The 18,942-nt window shown below is 42.1% G+C and overlaps 1 protein-coding gene across 1 annotated transcript in view; it reads right to left on the reverse strand.

Annotated features, from left to right (window-relative positions):
• The window catches only part of LOC148021960 (uncharacterized), a 67,868-nt gene extending 65,337 nt beyond the window's left edge, over positions 1 to 2,531 (reverse strand). Inside the window, exon 1 of the mRNA XM_087696683.1 lies at positions 2,146 to 2,531. Coding sequence (XP_087552809.1) covers positions 2,146 to 2,374 — 229 coding nt within the window. The 5' untranslated portion in view covers positions 2,375 to 2,531. The remainder of the gene's footprint in view (positions 1 to 2,145) is intronic.
• Between the last annotated feature and the right edge of the window lie 16,411 nt (positions 2,532 to 18,942).

Here is an 18,942-nt window from a genome sequence, read left to right on the forward strand (position 1 = left end):
ACCATTGCAAACTGAGCATAATCCGATCGTAAACTAATCACTTGCTGATCTGAGAACTGATCACAAATTGTTGCAAATGTGAGCCCAAACTAATCACAGACTCATTGCAAAAATTGACCAGCAATCAATGCAAAAATTAATACTAAACTTATCCTAAAAGTGACCATAAACAGTTTTCAAACTAATCAAAAACTGAGCTGAAACTGATCGGATTTTTTGTCTCAAAATTGAGGCAAATTTTATGTAATTTCATAAGCTAATGCAAAACTATAGTTCCAATGCTGGGGTGAAACTCATACTCATCTGTATATACTTCACAGTGACTAGTACACTAAAAGTATTGGCCACATAGCAAACATATTATCAACACAGTACCTTGAATACATCTGAGATCCCCTACTACATACGAGAGCTATCCATAACTGGAGGTGTTGAAGTGCTACCTCCCCTTTGAGAATTAGGCAATACTCCAAACCCCTACTCTACTGAGCCTGATTGAGTCTCAACTAAAGTCAACTCTAACTGAAAGGCATCTAGATAAACAGTTTTCAAACTAATCAAAAACTAAGCTGAAACTGATCAAATTTTTTGTCTCAAAATTGAGGCAAAATTCATGTAATTTCATAAGCTAATGCAAAACTATAGTTCCAATACTGGGGTAAAACTCATACTCATCTGCATACACTTCACAGTGACTAGTACACTAAAAGTAGCGACCACATAGCAAGCATATTATCATCGCAATACCTTGAATGCATATTGAATATATCTGAGATCCCCTACTACATATGAGAGTTATCCATAACTGGAGGTGTTGAAGTGCTATCTCCCCCTTGAGCATTAGGCAATACTCCAAACCCCTACTCTACTGAGCCTGATTGAGTCCAAACTAAAGTCGGCTCTAACTGAAAAGGCATCTAGATAAAGCTGCAACAACTGAGGATAATCTACCAAGTTATCCTCTTTCATCCATTTGGCATCCATTGGTGAATAATTTTGAAATTTCACAAAGTATCTCGTGGAAAGTTTACCTTTGAACTTTCTTTCCTTATGTGCCAAAATCTGCTCGAGTATCAAAATCTCGTCCAGCTTCTCAATCTCAGGTTGAATTTTAGCAAATATATCCTCTGGCACATCACCATGAAAAGGCCTTAACCAACTGGGACTTTTGATCACATGTGCTTATGGATTCAAATAAGCCATGGCACTCTTTGAGCTTGTTGCAATGTTACCAATATTTTGCAATTGCTCCCATCTCCTCATCACATTGTTTCAAACAAGTTAGTAATTGAATATCTATGGATTTAACACTATCAATAGCTGTCATATAGCATCTCACTTTTGCTATAAGAAGGACCCAAAATATTTGGTTTCACAACTCTGAAGTTAATTTCAAACCTTGCCAGCCTTGTGAAATGGTTAGAAGATATAAAGATTGATTGCCAAACTTGGCCATCTTCACTAGAAACAATCACTGAATTATCTTCTTGCTTCATAATGTGATCCAGGATTGTGTACCCTATTTCTTGTGTGACAATTCCCTGTCAATCTGAGCTTTGGCACATATGTTGCCAGGTTGGATGTGTTAGTGGTAGTTCCATTTTTTTTAGATTCCAGGGCTGGTAATTAGGTGGAACTAATGGACCTTTGTTGGAGGTAACATTTTACCAGTCAACAGCTTCTGCTTCAACATCCGGTTAAGATGCTATTATTACAGATAGAACAATCTGCCACTGCAGTAGAAGATTTTGTTTTCAGTGCCATCTTTGGACAGCGGACTGTTAATGCAGGGCGATCCTTTCATGGGCAATCTAGAGGATTTTTGAGGACTGCTGCAATTCTATTGCAAGCTGGTTGCAATGGCCAATTTGGGTTGGAGGTTTGAGGCATGCTGCAGTTCTAGTATAAGTTGGTTTTAATGGCCAAGTCAAATTAATTGTAGAGGGCGAGAGGATAATCCACCTAACTACCCCACTTTAAAGATGTTTACAGAGACAGTCCCATAAGAGTGGTTGTGGGACTTGGAAACTCACTGAGGATTGGATGTAATTCTTGGCCTTTTGAGGATCTACGAGAACGCACAAATACGTTAATGAAAATAGCATATATACGCTCCGACGAGACAAAGCAAAGCAACGGGATTACCGGGAGTAGCCCAGACTGACAAGAGCAAGCACGCCGCGATGGAAGCCATGGTAGCCGACGGTGGCCTGGCGTCTGGTGCAGCAGCTGCGATGATGGCAAGCTTATTCGGAGGCGATAGGCGGTGCGCAGAAATGGCCTGTCGCGGAGCTCTTAACGGACGCATGTTGCCTGGTGGCGAGGCTCTTGAATAACAGGGAGCTGCCCACAAGGACAGGGACAGAGCGGCCATGCCTGCTTGCTCGCTCGCACGAGAGCTATGGCAGGTTCTCGCACACCGTTCAATTTTTTGCGCTACCACGTCGCGCGCCAGCCAAAGGAATTTGTATTAATTGAAAAATACTAGCTGGCTGGCCAGGTCCGCTAATCGCACGTTGTGCGGTTTGTGAACTTGCAAAGCTGGTGAGGCTTCATCTTATTTGGTTTGCATTACGATAACACAAGAAAAGCCTAGAGTACCATGCAATCAAGATACCTTCCCCAAGTTTTAATGCATGTGTGCAAAGGTATTGTGAAGTCAAGATGCCTTCACCAAGTTGAGAGAGAGATTGAACATGTACAACTCTCTCTACAATAGAAAGCACAAAAGGCTATTTCATTTCTTCTCGATCATCAACTCTATGAGAAAACATACGTCTAGAGGTTTGCAAGCTCTAGATTTTTCTTTCAATGACAATTGCCTATATTATCCATATCTAAAATCTATTCAAATTGCCCAACTAACATGACTTTGAGTCGCATTTGGGGCTTGCAAATGTTTGCAATCGAGGATCATGTTATAACTAATGGAACTAACAAAAAATTTTAAACATGTATATGTTTGCACTCCATCAAAAAATCATAATTTAAGACAATACTGAAGTAGGGTGGACTTTTTAATTAACTTAAGGGAAATTGAAACCCAAACACACTTAAGTACACACACACACATGGGAGGGGAGGGAGAGTAAATAGAACCAGATCATTATCCTTAATTGCATGGTCTAGAAATGTGCCCTCCCTTCAACACACTACATGAGCCAGAGCCACACATACACGTCTCATTACGAGAGAGAGAGAGAGAGAGAGAGAGAGAGAGAGAGAGAGAGAGAGAGAGAAAGGTCAGTCTTAAAGGTAGTCTAGTGCACACCAAATTTTAGATTTTTAGATAGTTTGAGAAATAAGATATTGGTAATATTCTATACTCTTCATGTCTAGGAGTGCACTCTACATGTGCCATATAGAATAGGTGGAGAGGTTTTATGGATATTTCAATTATAAGATAATATAAATACCCTATGTAGCTTTTATGGATGTATTAGTTTTCTTATCTAAGGTACTAATGCGCAAACAATATGAAAAATTCAATGATGCAAACTCTTCCTTTTATGAACACATACATGACATAATAGTTTTGTTATACTTGAATAATAGACATATTGTCACACATTCATGAACACATGCATGACATAATAGTTTTGTTATACTTGAATAATAGAAATATTAACACACATTCATGAACACATACATGACAGAATAGTTTTGTTATACTTGAATAATAGAAATCTCGTCACACAATATTATTAAAGAGACCTTATTTTGTAACATGTGTGCATCTATATGTCACGCACCCTCCTTGAAACCTTTCAAAGCTTCTCACATTATTGATGTGTTGGTATAAAAAACAATTTCCACTAAATTTATGGGTCTTTGATGGTATGCTTGTTGAGTGGACCTTTCTTCAATTTGTATTATTTTATTATGCTTCGTCGACGACCTACTTGTTCAATGGACTTTATTTCAATGTTTGGCTTGCAACGATGGAGTGATGGCTGATACATCACATGAATAGCGATGCACTGGGAAGGAGGCAATTTCATCAAGTGTGACCCATTTAAACAAACTACATAGTATAAGCGATGATATATGAGAGAGAGAGAGAGAGAGAGAGAGAGAGAGTGAGTGAGTGCAACAGTAGTAGAGTGATGCGATAATGGTGTTTTGTTAGTGTGTTGGTGGGTGTGGTGATGGTGGGGATGGGGATCGGCAGGTGCATGTGAGAGAGTAGGTGTATGTGGTACAAGAAGACATATTGATCAGGACATTGATCGCAATGTGGATATGATCCACTACTTGGCCCACCTACCATCACCGAACAAGATGGCATGGGAGGAGAGGGAGACGACATTCATGGGTGCACCCCCATCAATGGATGTTCATGCCAAAGGATGTGGTCTAAGTGGTCCACCAACACATCTTTCACCTTGAAGCATTGGCCGAAACTTCCATTCCATCATTCACCAATAGCATCATGGTGGCTACATTGTTATCGAGTTGGAGCCACCACTTGGCACCAACGTTGTAGTTGGGTGATGAGCCGAGGTGTAGTAGTTGAAGGGGAAAATCAAGTGCAAGGACAGGGTTCATCAATAGTCTCATGTCATGCGCATGTGTGTGTGTGTGTGTGTGTGTGTGTGTGTGTGTGTGTGTGTGTGTGTGTGTGTGTGTGTGTGTGTGTGTGTGTGTGTGTGTGTGTGTGTGTGTGTGTGTGTGTGTGTGTGTGTGTGTGTGTGTGTGTGTGTGTGTGTGTGTGTGTGTGTGTGTGTGTGTGTGTGTGTGTGTGTGTGTGTGTGTGTGTGTGTGTGTGTGTGTGTGTGTGTGTGTGTGTGTGTGTGTGTGTGGCCTTCCCACTACTCTCTCAATTGCCCCTTGACCTTTCCCAAGTACTAAGAATATCAAACTTTTGAGTGGAGAGTCTCGTTAATCTAGCACTTCATACTAAAGTGGGAGGTGTTCATGGTAGTGGAGAATAGTCCAAAGACCATGTGGTTATTCCTCACTATGAGCTCCCATTCGTATTCCTCACCTTCTCCCCGAGCACGTGACATATTTCATGCACACGCACACAAAGGCTTATCATCATCGACCTACTTCATGTTCACCCTTGGCATGCAATGCGTTTGAGAGAGAGAGAACATAGAGAGAGAGAGAGAGAGAGAGAGAGAGAGAGAGAGAGAACAACTTGGCATATTCTTTTTTTAAGATAATATGGTTGTTATATTAATACAGTAAAACTTTACAAGTCCCAACTTGGGTAAAAGCACCTACCTAAGTAGGAAAGAGGGAAAGGTGATATATGCATGCTGCTACACAACATACTAATCAATAGAGTCACAAACATTGATAATGAACCACCAACAACCATAGGATTCATAAGAAAGGGGTGGCATGGATTGATATTTGGGAGTGTTATTGGGCAACATATTAATGTTAGTCATCACTATGGGTAGTAGCTTGTTGGCTACTCGTGTTGTTGAAGTGCATGGACCATAAAGAATAGAGCTTCTATGGATGCAACAATGTAGGTTGAGAGAGAGAGACAGTGACACAGTATATATGGGTACAAAGATTGTATCGCTAAGGTTTTTGATAGATATGTGTGTGTGTGTGTGTGTGTGTGTGTGTGCGCGCGCGCGCGCACGCGCGCAACATAGTATAGTGCCCTAATGGGCAGGCACAGGCATGGTGGCCCTTTATTCCCAACAACCTCCCCCCTAAAGGAAATGTGCCTAAAGATAGAGGAAAAGAATTAGCTAAGTCTAAGTATGTATAAAGCTAAAAACCTATACCTATCCAACTCCCATCTGGAAGACCTTTTGTGAGAAGGTCTACATGTTTATCATCAATATGTACCTTGACTAGCTCAATGCTCTTGTTGTCAAGTACTTCCATGATGAGATGATACTTCACCTGTATGTGCTTTGTCTTTGCATGAAAGATAGGATTCCATTCTAACATAATAGCACTCTGACTGTCATAGTGGAGGATATGAACCTCTTTAATGCCAAGCTCTCTAACCAGACGTGAAAGCCATAAGGCCTCTTTGCATGCCTCAGTGGCAGCCACGTACTCTGCCTTTGTAGTAGACAATGCAACACACTTCTACAACAGCCTGGATATCCAAGAGACTAATCCCCCTATAATGGTAAACACATACCCTGAAGTAGACTTCTTGCAGTCCACATGTCTAGCATAGTCTGCATCCATAAAGCCAATGGCAGATGCCTTTTACTTTCCAATGCAGATGCACAAATCCTTTGTACCCTTGAGGTATCTCACGATACCTTTCACTACTTCCCATGCTTCTTGCTAGGGTTTGGCATGTACTTGCTAACCACTCCCCCTGTAAAGGCAATGTCAAGACGTGAAGCGACCATAGCATACATCAAGCTACCAATAGTTGAAGCATACAGAATCTTGGCCATTTTAGCCTTCTCATCATCAGATGTAGGGATGTCCTCAGCATTGAGTTTCACATATGGAGGCAATGGAACACCAATTGCTTTCCCCTCTCCATATGGAAATGCTGCAAAATCTTGGATACATACTCTTGTTGTTGGGATAGATAGAGAAGCCCCTTCAATCTATCCCTATGTATCCTCATTCCAAGAATATGATTTGCATCACCAAGATCCTTCATGTCAAAGTTGCCATGTAGACTTTTCTTTAGAGAGTCTAAGTCATGAACATCCCTACTTGCAATCAAAATGTCATCGACATACAAGACTAGGATAATCAGGTAGCCATTTGTTGCCTTCTTGGTGTATAAGCAGTGATCCACTTGACTCCTGTGAAAGCGCTAAGACTACATGAATGTATCAAACTTGTGATATCATTCTCGAGGTGTCTGTTTTAGCCCATATTACATACAATCTTCTCTTTTCCCTTTGCCACAAAACCCTCAAGCTGGGGCATATATATGTCCTCGTGCAAATCACCATATAAGAATGCAGTCTTTACATCCATTTGTATGAGTTCCATATCTTTAGTTTGTTGTTGCAACCAAGCCCAAGATGGTTCTCAAAGTAGTCATTTTGACTACAAGAGAGAAGATTTCATCAAAGTCAATCCCATGTTCCTACTTGTACCCCTTTGCAACAAGCCATGCTTTGTTCCTTTGGTGAGGAACTAGAGGTGACTTTCATCTTATAAACCCACTTGCATGGAATAATATTTTGCCCTTTAGGCAGATGCAACAAATCCCAAGTACCATTCTTTTCAAGAGATTCCATCTTTGATAGCATAGGCTTAAACCACTACTTGTTGTCCTATCTGCTCATTGCTTCCTTGAAGCATGATGGTTCACCACAGTCAATCACCATGACATAATCAATAGCATACTAAGCACTAGGAACAAACCTATTAGGTGGCCTTGAAGGTCAGTCGACCTACAGAAAGAGAAGGTTCAACATTTGTCGATAGCTTGTTGTCCTAAAATTTCTACATGCTATCCTACCACATCTGGCTATCCTAAGTGCATGTTATCTTGTTGATATTGTGGTGTATCATGGGCAACATCTTGATGACCATTTTTAGTATCATTTTTTGCATTTTCATGAGTATTTATAGTAGGTATTTGTTGTTGTCTAGCATAGTCTATTGTCCAACAGGTATATCTTCCCTGAAAATAACCCTTCTAACCTCCTCTACCTTTTCGGGCTACTTATGCATACAATCTTCATGGAAGATAACATCATTGCTGCATACTACTTACCTTTTATCAAGATTCTATAATATGTATCCCATTTTGCCCTCGTCACCATATCCTAGGAAAATTCATTTACACGACTTTGGCTCAAGTTTGTTGTGTTCCTCTTTTCAAATGTGCACAAAAGCCTCACAACCAAACACTCTTATGTGAGCATATGAAGGTGGCTTGCCTGACCATTCTTCCAGAGGGATTCTCCCCCCCAAAAGACATGTTCAATGTGATCGATTGATCAAGTGAATTGTTTTCATAATAGCCTTTGTCCAAAAGCCATGAGGTAATGTAGCATGAGACAATATAGGGCATACTTATCCTGAATGGTCCGATTCATATGCTCTGAAACTCCATTTTGGGGTGTATTATGAGGGGTAATGACCTCCCTCCTTATCCCTTTATTGTCATAAAAGTCTTCAAAGGCTTTGGGCACATATTCCCCACCATTCTTAGAGTGAAGACACTTAAGTGTCTTGCCAGTCATATTTTCAACCAATGCCAGGAATTCCTTAAACTTATCTAGAACCTCGTCCTTTTACGAATAGGATACACCTAGACTTTGTGTGTAGCATCATCAAAAAATGCGATAAAGTATTTCTTTCCCCCTAAAGATAGCCCTGGCATCTAAAATACATTTGAGTGTACCAAATCTAAAAGAGAAGATTTCAATGAAATAGACTTTTTATGTGAAGTTTGAGCATGTTTACCATAGACATCAAGATCACAATGATGAAAACCAACATACCACAAACAAGGCAAATAAGCCAAATGAGAGAGCACTTTCATTCTAGTTTGACTCATGTGTCTGAACTGGACATGCCACAAAAGAAACACTTGGCTGCTTGGTTATGGCAATAACATGGTCATGCACACTTGATACATGTAATGGATACAAAGTATCACTCTTTGAACCTCTAGCAATGACCCTATATATCCCTTACTAATCTTCCATTTTCCATCACCAAAGGTGGTATGATAACCATCATCATCTAGCTACCTTGTGCTAATCAAGCTCTTCTTGAGTTGGGATACATCCCTTGCATTCTCAAGAGTAAAGACTGAACCATGCTGAAACAGCAGCTGCACATTGCCAATGCCTGTAATATCACATGCATAGTTGTCCCCCAAGTAGACAACATCAGGTCGACCCTCAATGTAATCGAAGAGCCACTTATGGTGAGGAGTAACATGAAATGAGGCACCTAAATCCAAGATCCAATTATACATGTCATCGTTTATATATGCTACCAAGGCATGTACACTAAAGCAAGAAGAGACAAAGAGTACATCATTACCAATATCGCTCTCATGGCTAACTACATTCACTTCTATCTTAGCATTTCTCTTCTTTGCTAGCTAAGTATCCTTTTTCTCATCCTTGTTGTCATCACTCTTCTTACCCTTCCTTTCTCTTTCTTCCATTTGTAGTAGTCACACTTGAAGTGACCCTTCTTGCCACAATGATGGCACTCTACATCTTTCCCATGAGATTTAATGTGTCCTTTACTTTCAGATTTCCCCTTTTGTTGAGACTGCCTCTAGTATGCAAAGCACTGGAAGACTTGTTGGATGCATTATTTTGTCGATTCATCTCTTCCATAAGTAGAGCACTCTCTACATCGGAATACATTAGCATAGCATTTGAGTTGCTCATGGCTATCCTGTAAGTATCCCAGCTTTCAAGTAGAGTACACAACAAGAAAGTAGCCTTGAACTCATCATCAATATTGAACTTCAAGGCAACCAGCTAGTTGAAAATGGAAATAAACTCATTGAAGTGTGTAGACACGACTGTACCCTATTTCATGTGGAGATTCATTAACTACTTTAGCCTGTAAACTTTACTTGCATCACTCTTCTAAGCATACAACTCCTCAAGTCTCTTCCAAATGGCATAGCCAGAATCCAATCCTTCTATGTTAAACAATAAGGCATCAAAAACTGAAAGTTCAATGTTTGAATGAGCAAGCTCATCCCAATCCTCTTGTTCCATGTCCTCTAGTCTTGCTCCCTTCGTCTTGATAGGCTTCACTTGCTTCTTCTACACCAAGATGTTGTAGCACTGCTTTTGCCAAATTGCAAAGTTATGTACCTTTAAGCTTCTTGATGTGCATAAGATAACTGTTGTCACTATTGCTAGCCATGATTGCAGCTCAAAATGATAAGAGAACAAGCCTAATCCGTCACACAAGCAGTGCAGAAAACCAACTTGCAATATACTTCCAAAATCTTAGTTCTGGTTATTGATCATATTTCAGCATGACAGTGACATTTCATAACAATAGCATGCATATAGGCATCACCAAATAGCAGTAGACAAGTCTAGGTACAAACTGCTTGCAAATGGTCTTTGATGCTTACTGTATATAGCACCAAGATGTCTACACAAACTAATCTGTTTTTAGCTCAAAAAACGAGTCATAACACATATCCAATTGCTTAAGCATGTGACCTTATGTTAGTACCAAAACCATGCTTATGAGCTTCATTGGAAACATACAACCCTATCAAAATCACTTGGAGATATAGCTCCTAATATTTGCAATTTCTTACAGCTAAGACAACCTTTCTCGAGCTCCAAATCACAGGCATGTTGTATACAATAGTGAAATAACTATAGTGGCAAAATCAGCTCCAAATCAATCCCATAACATAGGCATAGCATCTCTTGGCTTTTAGGCATCAATCGGTGACAAATAGGCATTAAATGTCAATGCCAACAAGCATAACATCAAATGTTAATGTTGTTGCCATGTTTTACATTGTATGTGGATTGTTATAACAGTCTAGAAGTGATAAAAAATAGTCCCAAATGTCAATGCTAGGAAAAGATCCAATGTATAAGCATAAAACCAAGCATTTGAATGCTCAAATGAGCTGCTAATGAAGCCCAAATGGAGTAGGAAAGTTGATAGAAACTAAATGTCTACTGTAAATTGATCTGCTACTATCCACGTGGCTATGCTTGTAGGTCTAGGAAGGACTAGGGGCTACTCTTGATACTGAGGAAGGTGAGGGGGGTTGTCAAGAACCCAAACAAGCTCCCAGTTGAAGCTCAAATGCAATGGTGTGACTAATGCTTCCCAAGAAGCAAAGAGCAATGGTTTCCTTGCCATGGAATGAATGCAATGTCTTTCTCAAGAGACACAAAATGCTCAATCTCCCACTCCAAAATGCCAAGCTCTGATACTAGTTTGAAGTGCACGGATCATGGAGTATGGAGCTTCTACGGATGCATCAATGCAAGTTGAGAGAGAGAGACATTGACACATTTTATATGGGTAGTACAAAGATTATACCACTAAGGTTTTAAATAGGTATACATATATATATGTGTGACATAGTAAAGTGCCCTAAAGGTTGGGCACGAGCATGATGGCTCTTTATTCCCAACAGTTGTCATGTCACAACAATTATTCTCTACAATTGACCTAACTATCACACACAGAGAGTCCCTCTCTCTCCTCCTCCCCTTTTCAACACTATTTCACACCCCCCACATATCACTTTTATCACTCCCTCCAAGCCTCCCACATGTATGTGTGTGCATGCGTGTGTGTGGTAGGCAAGCACTAGCTCAATTAGGAAGTGGTAGTTCAAGGTGGGAAGCAAAGATGGAGTGGGAAGGCCAGAACATAGTGACACAAGGCCAAGAGAAACACAACATAGTGATATGAGGGAGAGTGGGAAGGCCATGTTGGTTAGCACACACACACACACTCTCTCTCTCTCTCTCTCCCCACACACACACACACACACACACACACACACATGCACATGAACACATGATATATATGCACATGATAGTGGCTACCTTGGTGGCATGCAATGGTAAATGAGTGACAAATGGGTGAACATCAAGGCTACATTGACAACAAATAGCATGAGAAGTTAGCAACAATATAGTGGCAAGCTAGATAGGCGTGGCAGAGAGGAGGGCAAGGCCATAGGAAAAGGTCATGTGATGTCTTTGATTTTCACGTTTAAAAAAAGCACGTGTTACTAACACACTCACACACACAAAACTGAGGGACTGAGAGGAAAAAATAAGAGAGAGAGAGAGAGAGAGAGAGAGAGAGAGAGAGAGAGAGAGAGAGAGAGAGAGAGAGAGAGAGAGAGAGAGAGAGAGGGAAAGGAGAGAGTGTGTGTGTGAAAAAGAAGAGGAGAGAGAGAGAGAGAGGAAGACGAAAAGGAGAGAGAGTGTGTGAAAAAGAAGAGGAGAGAGAGATAGAAGAAAAAAGAGAGGTGAGAGAGAGAGAAAGAGAGGAAAGAAGAAGACAAAAGAAAAATGAGGAGAGAGAGAGAGAGAGAGAGGGGGGGAAGAGAGAATGAAATTGGAGAGAGAAATAAGGAGAGAAAAGGAAAGAAAAAAGAGGAAAGAGAGAGAGAGGAAAAAATAGGAGAAAAGAAAAGAAAAAAGAGAGGACGAGGGAAGAAGTTAGGAAAGCAAATTTTTAGTTGTGGGTCTAATGATCCTTGAGTCTTCATCTTTCTCTCGGACCCTTCTACAAACTTATAATTTAAAAAAAAGCATATTTTTTAAAGTTAGCAACTTAAATGTAGAGACAGGTCCTCTGTTTCTCTATTTCTCTCTCCCCTTTCTATCACATCTTGTAGTATTTAGAGGGCCTCCTTCGCCCTCTTCATATAAGCAACAACAACAATGAGCTTCCTCTCCAAACAACTTTGTGCACCCCTCGAGCAGTAGACTCTCTATCTCTCTCTCTCTCTCCACACACACACACACACACACACACACACACACACACACACACACACACACACACACACACACACACACACACACACACACACACACACACACACACACACACACACACACACACACACACACACAAACAATTGGGCAAGAGAGTATAGTATTAGTGAGTGACAAGCATTGCAAGAGCAAATAGGTGTAGGTAGTAGGGGAGGGCAAGGCACACACACACACACACACACACACACAAAAGCATGGTGAAACTATCAGTAGCCTAGCAACACAATGAGCACAATGAATAACTATAAAGCGATAGAGCCCACTAGCCAAAGCCATAGCCAACATAGCATCTAGTAATGAAGTACTTGCATGAGCAATAGTGTAGAAGCATAAGTGTCGAACAATGGTGGTGGTGGAGTGAAAGGGTGAATAGGAGTTTGAGAGAAGAGCACAACTGGAAGCAAGAGCAAGAGCTATGGAGATTTGAACAAGAGAAAGTGAGACCAATGTGTGGAAACTTCTAATAATCACAATGTGTGACATGCCTTCCTTTTATTATTCGATCATAGTAAAGAATAAGGAATAGAGATGACAACCACCACCTACAATGTATATATTAGCAACTAGGCACATGCAACTTTTAAGCCCCAACAACCTCCCACTTAAATATGAATGTGCTTAGAGCAAGGAGAAAAGTAAAATATATACATATAAGTACATCTAGATGAGGCAATATATCATCTCATCCTACACCCATCAACCCTCTAAGGAAGGCATAACATTCCATGGGGAGATTTTTGTGAGCACATCAATAGGATTCCCGTCTATGGAGGTTTTCACAAGCTCTATGTGCTTGTCCTTAATCCCCTCTCCAATGAAGTGGTAACACACCTCAATGTACTTGGTCTTCACATGAAAGACTAGATTGCGTGCCAATTGGATGGCATTTAATAGAATCCAAATGCAAGGTAGAAGTCATAGAAGTAATATCAAGGCAAATGACCTAGCCATAGGGCCGCCTTGCAAGTCTTAGTGCAATATACTTACCCTTGGTAGTAAACAAGGCAATGCATTTTTGCATTCTAAACATCCAAGAAACATCACCTCTAGAGATAAACTTCCTACTATCTACATATCATGTATAATCTAAGTCAATGTAACCCATGACTTTGCTATCCTAGTTGCCATAGCAAAAGCACAAGTCTGTAGTTCCCTCAAGGTATCTCAGGATACCCTTCACGGCAGTCCAATGTCATTGACAAGGTATCACCATGCAACAAGCCACAACTCTCATTGCAAATGCTATGTCAAGTCTAGTGAATATCATGGCATAAATCAAGCCGCCAAATGCATACAAGATCTTGGTCATTTCAGCATTCTCATTATTTAAATAGGAAACATTCACCTAACCAACATTTACATGAGAAGGGGTGCCAATGGGTTTACCACCTTGCATGTGTAACTACTTAAGTATATTGTGAACGTATTCCTTTTGTGAGGCATGAGTAGAGGAGTCCAACTTATGATAGCATTATGGGAATAAGATTGTGAATGCATAAAGGCATCAAACTTATGATACCATTCCCTGGTGCTTGCTTACGTCTATATAAACTCTTTCTCAACTTACATAGTAGGTGTTTCCTGCCCTTTTCCACAAAGCCCTTAGGTTTTTTTATATAAGGCTAGTGAACATCCACCAAATAGTAAGGAAGGGGCAGCAAGTATGAAACTGACTAGGGAATGGGAATTGCTATTTTGAGGGCCAAGGGATGCAAGGAAACATTTCAACCATGCTTAAGGGCTGGAATGGCCATTCCTTGTTTCTATGGTTTAATTGCAAGTGCTAGTGGAGCCAACCTTTAATAAGCAGAAAAGCATAGCCATAACTTGTAGTGGTACCTGCCCATCCACCTACCATAGTGAATTTAGATAAAATACCATGAATATTATAATTTTGCAATACTTAGTATGATTCTACTCTCTATAAATAAAAAGAAATCACTACAATATATGCAACTAGTAAATAATAAGGAAAAAAATGCTCTCTTACTTTTTCAAAATCCTACATATAGGAGGAACTTCATGCGATGTTCCCCTTGGTCTACCAAATAGGGTCACAATGCAACCTACTCCCGCAAAAATATATTTTCAAAACAATGGATTGGATCTTTATACCACCTCACTACTAGCTCTTCAACATCCACCAATGGATGCAATACATGGGATGGAATATAACACCTTCCAACTACTACATGCATGTCGGCTATATCAACAACCTAGAGTTTGAGCTGTGGAGGATTTGTTGGGTTGAAAGGCTCAACATTGTTTGAATTTTTACTTTTTACCTTTTACCCAAGCCCCTTGGTCCTATTGAGTACCATGAGGGTGAGGCCATGACTTGAGCTCAATGGGTTTATAAGAGAGTTATCCGAGTCATTCAACCAAACGATATTGTAATTGTCCATCGATCTCAAGGTTTTGGTTATCAAATGGAGGGATTCCCTCATCTCCATGCTGCAGAGTATTTAGCTCTAGATGTGGTGAGTAAGCCATCTAAGTATTACATTGTTTTCTTAGAGAAATTTCATGGTTGATCTTGTATGAGAAACATGACTTCTGAGAAAAGCCCTTGTATATAAAAAATAAATAATATTGTTTTGCTTTTGATTATTTGTCTTAAGAACAATTGTGATTCAATTTACTTAAGTTGTTGTAATATAGATTTAAAATGAATCATAGCATGATTTTCTAGTCTTTTGCACTATGTTCCAATCCACTATGCATTCGTGGGATTACTTTTGATGGGAAGACTTTATGAATATCTTAGAGAGTCTCTACTATCCCCTAGGATATTACGTGGACATGTGTTGGCCTCCTTTTTTTTGCAAGTAAAATGTGGCTGATTATATTACTCAAAAAAACTGATTACAACAGAGTGCTCATGCTCAACAAACTAGCTAGAGTTGATGCAAAGTCACAAATACATAATGTATACAAGCCTCTCAAGGCAGTCTAGGGGGGATGGGGGTAAGAAGCCATGGAGGGGTGCGTATCGCCATATGGGGCTACCTGCCTGCATCACAAAAAACAGGTCCTGGCCGCCCCAAGTACGCATGAAATGACAACGGAGCTCCTGACAAGCCCTGGACTTGCCCTGCACCTGATCCCATTGACTGCGGAGGGAGTGGATGATGGAGGTCCAGAGCTTTGCTAAGGTTGCATGTACTGAAAGTCTCTCTCTGCCAAAAGCCTCCTGACACAGTGCCTTCCACATATGCCATCTAGTAAGACTCCCTATGATCTCCCATACCTTAGAGTGGTCTGTTGTGGGCTCCAGTACCTGGGAGATGGGTAGAGTCTCCAAACTGACCACTGCACACGACCCTGCCTCAATGATGAATATCGTGTCTTGCATCTCAGCCTCATATAGAAGGTGACGGCCCTGGCTAACTGCCTGCCAGCATAAAACTCCCCAGGAGATACATCCAAGGCTAGGTGTTATATGACGAAGGATGCGGCATGCTCCTCTCCACACGAGCTGCGTCTCCTCACATGACCAAAGGCAATGCTTTGGGGTTTCTAAAGGCTGCTGTGTGCAGCGCTTACAACCTCCCTCTCCTTCTACATCTAGGCAAGCCAAATTCCCACCGCCAAGCCTCTATGTGCCACCAGCCATAAGAAATACGATATCCTCCTTGGCCTCTAGCTATCCCATAGGCAACACCAGAAGGTCCATCAGAACGGCTCCGTGATGCTATGCTCTGCCCAGTGCCTGCTACATGATGGTGCCCAATCCATATCCTCCTGCAAGAGTATGTGTCTGCCAATCTTGGCAGTGTACTCCAGGAACCTCAATGGCTTCTTGGCGACTGTAGTGGCCGGCCATAGCCACTCTCTTGGATCCCACTCCAGCTCAGCAAGTGGTTTGCCCTCCTAGATCCAAAGGCGCTACTCCCTGAGCTCCTTCCAAGAAACATAGGGGTCCAATCGCCATGTCTTCCCTTGGAGGCCCACCACCCGAATCCTCCTCCACAAAAGGGTAGCTATCCCCTCATCTTGATGCCTTTTGTCAAGGGCCAGACGCCCCCCCTTCTGAACGGTGAAGAAAGTCCCCTACGAGGTGCCGCCCACTCTACCTGCCACTTGTAGAGGGATGCCAGCTGGTGAAAACCTAGCAGCCCATACCTCCCCGGGCTCTATCGGCTCTCGTATCGGGGGAGCAAGCCACTCCAGAGGTTTTGCTATGTCTATCTCCCTTCTCCTCAACTCCACTCCTCTCTAGCAGCTTGATACTCGCTGCAACACCTCCTCGTCCGCCATCCTATACACCTCCTGCGATGTCCTGATGGTACGAGCCGCGGGCCAGCCTCCCAACCAGCCCATTGAATGTGGGGGCGCTCGCCAATCTGTGCCCCTTCCCTATCTTTGACCTGGGGGTTCCAAATCACCGGCTGACGGTCTATCTCCTCCTGGAAGCTTAGGGGGCTCTGGATTAGGGCCTTATGGAGGCCCTACCACATGCGAAGTAAGTTGTGTAGGAAAGGTGATTTGGGGGAGTGATTTGGGTTGATGTGAAGATCTATCTCAGGGACGGCCTCCACTCACCACCAAGCCTCAGTCTACAATCTCAAAGACCCTCCTGCAATAAAACCTTCCAGGTTTGCCCGTTTGATGTGAGGCCGCAGACAACTAGCTTGCCCAAGAGGGCCATACTCTAATACTCTGGGTCTATGATCCCAAGCCCTCCCTCTGACCGATGTCGTATGATGGTCACCTTGGCCCTGGAATCCCTGGACCCATTTGACCCTGACCAAAGGAAGTTCCGCACTAGGAGGAGAAGTTGCACTACGCTGATGAGGAGAAGCACCAACACGAGGCGATGTACTAGGCCGCCGCTAGGAGGACATGGTTAACCACCAAGACTCGGTCGGCTAGTGAGAGGCAAGCTGTGCTCTAGTAGGTCATCTTCCTTCGAATAGAATCAAGGACATAGGAAGAAACTGCTGGGGGTAGGAGTGATGTAGAGTCCCACCTGAAACCCTAGGTATCAAACGGTCTGCTCTCCGCTCACCCACCTAAATCCCATGTGGACGCCCCACTCCGTGCTAGAGTTCGAGTCTGTGAGGAGACCAACCGACTTTTGCCAGTTGATTTTCACTCCTGCTGCAAGACAGAACACCTCAAGAGCCAGCCTCATTCTCTCTCCAGCGTCATCTCATCGTCCTTTATGTAGAGTGATGTGTCATCTGCATACTCAGAGTCGAACAAATCAGTCTCCTTTGGAAGTCAAAGGCCACGTAATCCGCTCACACGTGACTCGAGGAAATGGGACATCACCTCTACAAAGAGTAGGAACATGTACGGGGATAGGGGGCAGCCCTACCATACTGATCTCTCCAGTTGAAACTCCTCCCCATGCCTACCACCTATGAGAACCTTGGTGGTGGCCAATCCGTAAAGTGCAGAGACCCCGTGAATCCAAGCTTGAGGGAAACCCAACCTCACCATGGTGCCTTATAGGAAGTCCCAGTCCCCCCTATCATAAGCTTTCTCAAAATCCAATAGTACAGCCAGTCTTTGCCCACTGTGCTGAGCCCACTTTGTCACCTCAAAGAAGGTGAATACATTGTCTAGGATGCTCCTATCCTGGACAAAGCCTGTCTGTATGTCATGGATGATGTTTGGAAGCACGGGGCGTAGTTGCCTACCAATCATCTTTGCCATTGCCTTATAGGCCACTAACAATAATATGACCAGTCTCCACTGGGAAAGCTCCAACCGGTCTCCCCCTTTGGGGAGAAGATTGATAAGGCATGTCGAAAGACTCCCTCCCATTTGTCCTGAAGTAAAGATCTCCTGGAAGGTCATCAGTAGGGGGTCCTTTACCACTTCCTAGAAGGTAGTAAAGAAGTCCTTAGAGAGGCCATCCTCTCCCAGGCATTTCTGTCCGTCCTGTGTATAGAAAGCCTCCTCTAGTTCCTTCTCTATGAAGGGGGCTAGGAGAGAGCATCCCATCTCCTCTAAGACGAGGGATGGGACGTGATCCCATACCTGCTGTCTACATCGATGCCCCCTAGTTGAGGCAGTCTCCTACTTGAACATGCGACTGTAGTAGTCGGTGGCAATTTCCATCACCTAGTAACGAGTCCTCCCATATTGATCTCGAAGGCTGCGTATCTGCTCTCCTGAGGACCAAGGCTTGCATTGGCCTCATATATGCCATTTATTATTTCATTGATGGTGAAAGGCTAGCGTACCTCAATACCAATCTAAAGAGGATTTGATGGATGGAAGAGCTAATGCTCGTCAAAATATTCATGTTTGAAGAATCAATAATAAAGTAAATGATAAAAATATATCAAGATTGGTATATTTATGATCGAGTAACTCATACCATTTCTCTTGATAAAATAGCACATATGGACATACTAAAATAGAACAACTATGTCGTTAAAGGTTTCTTGGAATAGCTCAATCAATATTGTCTTCTCAAAGTCCACGAGCACCCTTCTATATATAAAGAAATATCCATCACTAGCTTCCATGATTAAGTCCCTAA

This window comes from Lygodium microphyllum, chromosome 17 (genome assembly GCF_053477565.2).
Source record: "Lygodium microphyllum isolate KBCC chromosome 17, Lygodium_microphyllum_v1.1.10, whole genome shotgun sequence".
Lineage (NCBI taxonomy): Eukaryota > Viridiplantae > Streptophyta > Polypodiopsida > Schizaeales > Lygodiaceae > Lygodium > Lygodium microphyllum.